The sequence below is a fragment of the Cupressus sempervirens genome, chromosome 2 (genome assembly GCF_028749045.1).
Source record: "Cupressus sempervirens isolate cs-2001-9-10 chromosome 2, ASM2874904v1, whole genome shotgun sequence".
In the NCBI taxonomy this organism is placed as follows: domain Eukaryota; kingdom Viridiplantae; phylum Streptophyta; class Pinopsida; order Cupressales; family Cupressaceae; genus Cupressus; species Cupressus sempervirens.
Genome location: NC_143119.1, coordinates 258,478,272 through 258,487,311, shown reverse-complemented (window position 1 = coordinate 258,487,311; position 9,040 = coordinate 258,478,272). Strand labels below are relative to the sequence as shown.

Genomic DNA, 9,040 nt, shown 5'->3' with positions numbered 1-9,040 from the left:
TGATTAGGTTCCATGCAACAACAATGAGTTCCTCTTATTGTCTTTTGACTTTTTTTAATTGTAGTGATTTAGATGTACTTTTTCTTGAAAAAAATAAATTATAAAGTTTTTCCCTCTATATACTTTTTATTTATACGATAACTTTAAGAATTGATAAGAATAATAAAATAAAATATGTAATATTTGTGAGTTTAATTATATGGTTAACATGAGTTTAGAGAATTTCTTTATCTATAATATTTTGTTGAACACATCTATATACTAAAAAAAAGAGGTGTAATGAATAAACATAAACTAAAATTTAAATATTGAATAACCTTTAAACCACATATTTAGAAATAAATAAATTATAAATTTATTTCAAGTAAACATCCATTCTATCGGCTGCATAGCCATTTCACATGTACTAAACCAAAAAAAACCACTACCAATTTTTTTAGATAATTTTTTTAAAAAATAAAAAGAAAAAGAAAAAGAAACTCATAGTATACCATAGAAATAGTAGAAAAAGCTGGTTGAGTTTACGATTAAATTAAAACACCCTTTCACAAAAAATGATAGAGACAAACCCTAAAGCATCGTAAGCGCACGTTGTGGATTCGAAGGCATACAATTGCGCCTGCAATTTTTCCTCATAGGTGTTCATTTGTAACAGTCCGGATTGTTGACGCAGGGTTTCGGATTTCGACTGTCCGGATAACTAATGGGTAAGAAATCTTTAATGTTTTTCATTTGAAAATGTTTCGACGTGGTTCATATATCTGCATCCGTCAGTAGTCTGATGCATTGTTTTTGGACTGAAAATTGCGGGTGCTTACTTTTGGTTTTGGACAGCGAGGATCAAGGTTCACGAGTTGCGCACAAAGAGCAAGTCAGATCTACTTAATCAGCTGAAGGAACTGAAGGCTGAGTTGGCACTGCTCAGGGTAGCTAAGGTTACCGGAGGAGCCCCCAACAAGCTCTCAAAGATGTGCGTGTTTTTTCTCTAATATTCAGGTTTTTCGGGTTTTAGGTGCCATTTTATAAATATTTGTGGTTGTTAGTGTTTAGTGCATCTATTAGGGTTTTTTAATGTCTTAAGTGAATTTTGATTTGCATCGCCATTCTGCTTTGAGGTAATTTAAAACTTTGTACATATTGTTTTTGTTTGAGGTTTCATTTTATCTTGTTTTGGTTCGTTTAAAAATCGCTATTAATATTTATGGTGAACATTTTTTTATCAGCAAAGTCGTAAGGAAATCGATAGCCCAGGTTTTGACAGTTATTTCCCAGACTCAGAAATCTGCGTTGAGAGAGGCATTCAAGAAGAAGAAGTACATGCCACTTGACCTGCGCCCAAAGAAGACTCGTGCCATTAGACGACGTCTTACCAAGCACCAGGTAATGTGATCATCCACTGATCCTTTATGATGATTCAACATGCATTTTATGCTACACAATCTTTGTAGTTATGTAGACACTGTCCGCAAGATTACGTAAAACATGGGTCATGCTCTAATGCACACTGTAGCTCATCAATTTACATCTACACCTTGCCACCTCTTAAGTTTATTACTTTTTGTTTTGTTGGAGAACTTTGGGGTCTTGCAAGTACACCATGTACATGGAAACCCTCTCGTGCTCTGCACTTTCAAGTAGTAGTCCATATGCGAATAAGTGGAGTCTACCTTACAGTATAGCAAAACTCTTCATTATACAGCTGTCACAGGGCTCAGTTATTATCATTGAAGTCAACACTATCATGTTTCAACAGTCACCTGACCTTTTCTTCCCTCTGCTTTGAAGGCTTGGTTGTCCACTAACATGTTTTGTTCTCTCAAGACCCCATTTACTGTCACCTCTGTTATGGTCTGGGTTTTCTCTTTATGCTATTTTTTTCCTTCTTACACTAGGCCGTTTTGGGTCATTGTTCTTCATACTGTAATCTTTGGCAGATTAGTTATAAAAACTAGTTCTTGAAATCCTAGTTATAAAAAGATGTATAAGAATTACAGTTCAAATCAAACTTTGGCAAATTCGTAAAATACTAATAGTGAAATCACAAATACTAAATACTGAACTTTTAAATACTTGAATACTAAATAACATTTGACAAATGAAAATGTTGAATTGGAGATTTCAATTATAGTGAAAATAACATAAGATGATTACATTGAGTAGTATGATATCATAATAATTAAAAAATTCAAATGTAGTAAACTGAGGCCTTTATTCATCCTCAAACTCTTTGCCACCGGAACTAGTAGACTTCTCATGGTTGGCCTCTACCAAACTAACACTTACCAACCCTGCATCTGATTCTTGGTCAATGGTAGTTCCACCAATAAATTGGGTCCTCCTGTGCCGAAGTTTCCATATCAATATCGGCTTCCTTAGAATAACCATGTTAGAGTGGCAAATTTGGTCTACTCAGTGAATTGTATTGGTATCTTTAGAATAACACACCTTCTAAATGGCCCTAAATAGCCCTGTCTTCACCTCAACACTTTTTACCTGTATAACTGGATCAGGCCTAGTCTTATACCATTTAGGATTCAATGAATAGGCAACTGCGTGCATGGGAGTGTTGAGCCTTTCTCGGTTACGATGAATGATAGGCTGAATGTGCTCATTATAGAATGCTGATGTGGGTCCTCTCATATGACAACCCCATTTGGTCAAGTATAGAATCAATGCACTAATACGCCTTTCCAAAGTTAGGTGTATTACAGAATTTGCATCTCCATATCTGATGAATTGGAAAACTGGAACCATGGTGGATAATGTATTTTGCATCACTCCAAATTACATCACTCTTCATTGTATCTTTCACCCTTCCTAAACCCCTCTTCCCTGCTCTGTCAATTCCAATCATTCTCATGCCCTTTTAGGTCTGTCTTCCATGGGCTTGTGAGGTTTGTCTTTACTTCTGACTGCCAAATAGTCGTGTCTTCTACCATTGAGGTGTTTAGAAAATCATCAACATTTCACATTTTCAATGACCATACACGCTGTCATCTTATTGTAGCACAGCCACACGTTAGTGAATTGTGCACAATGTTCTTTTCATCTTTTACATGATAATTTCTTGCAAAGGCTTAGCACTCTCTTGTCAAACCTGCATAACATCCCCAAACAAGTCCTTGGAGCATTGTCACACATTCTCATAGTGTTTAATGTTGCTTCCTTATCTTTTTATCATGAATTTTCATAATAATGTCTGACTTGTTTGTAAAGAACTTACGACAGTCCTAGAAAATCTACATGACACTATTACTTCTTTTGCACTTTAATAATACTCTGTCAACACTTGGATGGTAACAAGAATCAAATAATTAGGATTTCCCCATTACTACGTCTTTGCTTTAGACCTTAAAGTTATAAACAATGAGACAAAGTAATCGGAGATCAACACATTTTCAAATCATTTAGGTGTGAACTGTATTTGTTTATTTTTTACTGGTAAAGTGTAAGGTTTCTTAGCCAGACCCTTTCTCCACGCGAGGCCACAAATGGGTACCTCGGCCAGAACATTAATGCTCGGTCATCCTGCTTGCATTAGCGTCCAACTGCCTTGCTCGTCCTCCAACTGCCTCCTCTGCAATCTCCTTTGACTCTCATGTTTAGCTTTTGAGAAATCATCAAGTAGATTATAGTCCATATTAAATGAAAGATGTCAATGTCATGAATTTGATCAATGATAAAAGTATCATAACAAATGTTCTTTGCTTGATTTTCCTCTTGTATACAATTTTCTCTACTTCTACACTCCAAATGTTGATTCTTCCCACTAAAAGGTTTTGAAAATGACTCATCTTCAAGGAATGCAACTTTTCTTTTACCAAGAATCTGATCGGATATGAAACTTGGAAAATATTTAGAACTATGTTTCAAATTTAACACGCTCCCCTCATCGTGCTTGTCTGATTTCATATCATCCTCATATATCTGATACAATTTTGGCTCATAGGATGAACCTAAAAATATCTCACCTTGTGAATGCATACCATGAATTTATCGACTTCAACATTATCATCAGGCCTGCTATCTTCATCATGATGCTGATGGAATTGATTGCATAGAAGATCCTCATTGAAAGACGGCTTCAAGAACATAGAGAACTTGGACATTCTTCTAGGAGAATCTTCATCTGGTTCCACAGACACTCCATTACATATAATATTAGTAAATAACATATTATGATCGTTCTGATACTCACCATCTGTTCGTCTAGATAACACGATTCATGCTTGGAGGAGACTTCCTGAACTTGTCTGTACAACAAATCTGTTTAAGGTTGATCTAGAGCTTGATCAAAAACTAAATCATTTGTTTGTTTACTATGTATAACTTTATAAAATTCTATGCATCGTAACCATAAATAATTTAGTATTCAAGACACGACGGATCAAATATATAGATGCAACTTTAAACTACTTTAGAATGCGCTTTAACTCCTATGTTAGGGAGACAAACCATACATAGATTCGGAAATAATTAAATATTTCACAATATCTATGATAATCAAGTTTAAAATGCTATAAATGATCTCGTCCACTTATCTGTCATATAAATTATTCATAGAACTTAAAAAATAGTTATAAAGGACACAACTTAATAATATTTTAGAATCTAGAATTTAAAATAAATAATTATGCTTACAGATTATGCCAAAAACAAAAAAATGGAGCGGAAAGAAGCTTCTCCGTCAATCGCACATCCCATATACTTGCGCCAAAAGTTGTTAGTTACAAATAAATGGCAATAGAAACATGAATTTGACACTCATATGTTCCTGTTTGTAGTCAGAACTAATATCTCTGCTATTGTGCATATTGTTCTGAATAGCACTCAACATGGTGATGATGTGCTTCAAGACACTATAAAACAGGGTGCTTTCCAACAGTCTCATATTCGTTTTTTTGGGGTTCTTGACATAGCAACTTCTATGCAGGTTCAGACTTGATGCTGGGTACAAATTCTGGAGTGCTCATTAATCATAATAGAGGCTACCGCTGATATCATAGTTGATATGTTTTAATACAATATTCTCTCTCTTTTCTTTTATACATTTTCCATGGTGCCAATGATTACTTTCAAATCTAAAAATCTCTGTTATGATGAGTTCGATCTGACATTTGCTGACTGTTCAACTTCCTTTCCATTGCCTGTTTTTTCCATCCAGATACAAAGTTGGACATAAAGGAACTTGCATATTTTGGCAGAATCATTGCCTCTACAAGCCTTTACATTGAGGAAGATAGAAGAATTAGCCTTTACATTGAGGAAGATAGAAGAATTAAAAGTATACCATCATTATAGATGCTCAGGATAACTATCTGGCATAAAATTGGCTTTATCGCCCTGGAGCGGTATAAGAATTTGTAGAAGATAATTATATCACAACTGATGCTTCTGGTGACTTACCGTCCAAATCCTCTAAACTTCAATTCAGAATATTATCACATTGAAGAATATTCAAGTTTTTAGAAAACTTAAAACCAGAATTGTAAAGACTTTCAAATCTCTGAGAATTGACTTTCCTATCATTATTTTGTTGCTCCTCTCTCAGTAAATTTCTTTAGCTCCATTTAGAGATATCAATTTTTATTCATGTTGGGCTAGGAAACTCCATTTCCAAGCCTTATACCACTGTAGAACAGTTCCGTATAACATATATCAGAAGTCGGAAAATCTTTTACCTTTGCACTTTCATACTTGATTCCCTCCAAGCAATAATTGGTGACCGCAGTTCTGTTTTCTATACTTACTTTATCCGTTGTATGAGTATTTGGATTCTTACACAATATTATGCCAACATGATTCAGCCATCCATAATTTAGGCTTCTGAATGTGCTGGATATTTTTATTTTCCTGCTGGTGAGTTTCCCATTGTATTATCTGATCATAGTCATTCCTGAATCTTTAAAGTACAAATGACTGGGATGAGACAATAGTCCATCAGTAAAAGAAATACTCTTTGACTAATTCCTCAATATGCTTTGAGATCTTAATTTTGACATCAATGACGAATTTCAACAATCTCAAGAATCTTCTCATTATTTCTGAAATGGATGCTCTTAATTTGCAAAAGAATGGGCTCCATCACTAGGTTAGCTCTAAAAGGGGTCTGATCTAGCTACACATCAACAAAATCAGCTTTCATTCAATCACCATTCACCAAAATATCAAACCAGCATTCATTGCGCCATCATTTGTCAATCATCTAATCAACAATCAGTTAATCATCACTCACGAACACCTCAAATCATACACTGAAAGGAATACTTTCATCAATTTTTTATACAAATAGATTTCAGAAAATTACAACACTCCAAAATGTCAAGGAAAGTGATAGGTATGCAATATTGTTGTATTTACTATTTATGTATAAATCTGTTATGAAGATGCAGTAGTACTGCTCACCCCTCATTGAGAAGCTCGACCCAAGTGGGGGTTTGCTTGTGGGCCAAGGGGTCGAATTGATTTGGATGGTTGTTCCATGGCCTTGGGCTTAACTGTGGAAGTAGTATCCAGGTGACCTAACAAGAATTGTATAATAAATATATTATATATCTGATTGCTATTAAGCAATTATGAAGCAATGTGAACGATGCGGTAGGGAAATGCAGGAGTCCCAGTTCCCTCAATTAAGTGGACCATCCCAAGTTGGTTTTCTTCTGGGTCAAGTGGTCAAACTCTCTTGGATGGATGAACTGCACGCTTGGGCTTAGTTGTGGAGAAGAATCTCCTGGCGTCACATCAAACTTTCTCATGACATTCCTAATATGGTTGGCTGTTGAAATGGATCAAGAAAGAAACTGGGTCAATAAGCTGTAATAATCTGAAATTATGAAGCAGTAAGATATTTCTGTGGTAGTTGGCATGTCACATATTTGAATCCATTATTTTTAAGTTCGTAAATTTAGTAAAGAACACGTTTTGTTATTTAATTAATTGGCCAATCCATCAAGAATCATAGGATTAGTTATTCATTTGATTTTCATAAAGCAATCATATTTGGAATTGACAAGGAAACATAATAGGGAGATGCAGGAGTAGGGTTCACTCATTTAAGTAGACTGCCCTTTGTGTTGGATTGACTTATGTTGGTTGTTCAGCGCTCTTGGGCCTAGTTGTGGACAGTTAGCTGGCATCCTAGTGCTTTCCTCCCATTTTCCTAAATTCAATTGCTATTGTTTGATTTAGCGAAAAGATTACTACTGTAAATAAGTTGTATTTACTATTATTGGATTTGTTTTTTATTTTTGAGTGAAACCATGTTTATATGCAAAAGGGGACATTGCATTCATTTTGAAAACAAGGAATTCAAATTTGCTTTAATAACAATGTTTTTTTTTTGACAAAACCTTGATTTGACAGGATATTTGATTCAAGAAGTTCCAACATAATTACATACTAAATTTAAGATGTTTTTCCGTTTATGTTTCAGGCTTCATTGAAGACAGAGAGAGAGAAGAAAAAGGACAAATATTTCCCTATGAGAAAGTATGCAATCAAAGTCTAGAGTTTTGGACTATTTAGGCCTTTTAACTGTAGAATTGCCAATTGTATGCCTACGGGTTTTGTTTTTATGATAAAGTGAGTTTTCATTGTTGAACAGTGGTTTTTATTAACTGGTAATATGATTTAATGTTCTTGCAATACAATGTTCATCATCGATGGAAAAATACCTATTTTAATTGGACGTGGGGTGGGGGGGGGGGGTGTGGAGGAGACGGTTTGAAATTTGTCCCCATTTTTTTTGTACCAGGTACTAGAGATTTAAATTGTTGAGGGTTAAATTTTATTGGAGACAAATTTGATTTCAATAAGCAAATGACTTACAGACACCAGAGTTGCCCTAGTTATTTTTGTGTATGTTATAAATAATAATAAATTATATAAATAAGCTTCATATGAATAACTAGAGGCGTCCTTTTTTTCCTTATGCATTTCATTTGAGATTAACGAGTCTTATCCAGGAGTTTTGTTCACATTTTTTTCAGATTTAATATTTATACATAATATTATCAGGATTCCCAGAGTTAGTAATGAATACATTGGCTAGATTACATTTATTATTCAAGGCTCTTTTAGTTATCTTGATGTTTTATGTCGGGGGATAATTATTTAAGGTATTGTTCTATTGTTTACGAGTTATATGATGTTATGTTGGATGGTCATTTTTGAGATGGCTAAAGCTGCGGTTTAGAATGTTGTAATAAGTGATATGGTAATGGCCTCTTTTTGTCACCTAGGTATGTGTATGATTGATTTTGGAATCAGACTTGTTTATTGCTTTATTGGGGTTTAATTTTTGAGTTGTTGATCTGTAAATGAGCTCATGGCAATGAGGCACTTGAATTGGCAATGGAGGGTCTGCAAATGTACGGTGGCCATGCAGGTGAGTAAAGGATGGATGGTGTTGGTCTTGCAAGCGACTTCTGTGTGGGCCTGCACACACGCCTTGCATATTGAAACCCACTTGTGCATACGTCTGCCTTACTGCATAGTGAAAGTATTAATTTTTAATTTTTAATCACGCTTCACATTTGTTTCAAATACTTGGTTAATATGATACTTCCAATTTTTATCTGTTTTGATGGCATTGCAAAGGTCTGTAATTCTGACACCTCGTTGAATCCCTAGCTCTTTGTTAGAAGATAGAAGTTTACTTTCTCGAGCAATATATATATTTTTGAGTTCACTTGGCATTGTGTTTGATTTACTATCTTTTTTATCTTTTCAGAAAAATACGGAATTGAGTTTGATTTACTATTTAAATTTCTGCCAGCCAAAGTGGTAATGTGGAAAAGTGTATGAGGTGGGTCATTTCTTGACAAGCATTAATTAATCACATTATCGTCCTTCGTTTAAAAAATAAAATAAAATTCCCAAGGAATTTGGCCATAGGCCAATAGGAAATAAGAATTTTGAGCATAGAATATGAATTTTAGAGTACTGCTGCAAATGTAATGACATTGCCTCTTTACCATGTGTTTTTCAAGGGCAACAAATTTTTGAATTTATACATTGAGAATAAGTCAGAAGAGACATG

General features: G+C 34.6%; 1 protein-coding gene across 1 annotated transcript; it reads left to right on the top strand.

Annotated features, from left to right (window-relative positions):
• Positions 1 to 561: 561 nt before the first annotated feature.
• On the top strand, positions 562 to 7,832 carry LOC149572036 (large ribosomal subunit protein uL29z). The gene is made up of 4 exons (XM_089813374.1): positions 562 to 707; positions 835 to 970; positions 1,224 to 1,380; positions 7,433 to 7,832. Exons 1-4 carry the CDS (start codon positions 704 to 706, stop codon positions 7,505 to 7,507), a joined length of 372 nt encoding a protein of 123 aa, XP_089669500.1. The 5' UTR covers positions 562 to 703; the 3' UTR covers positions 7,508 to 7,832.
• Positions 7,833 to 9,040: the final 1,208 nt, after the last annotated feature.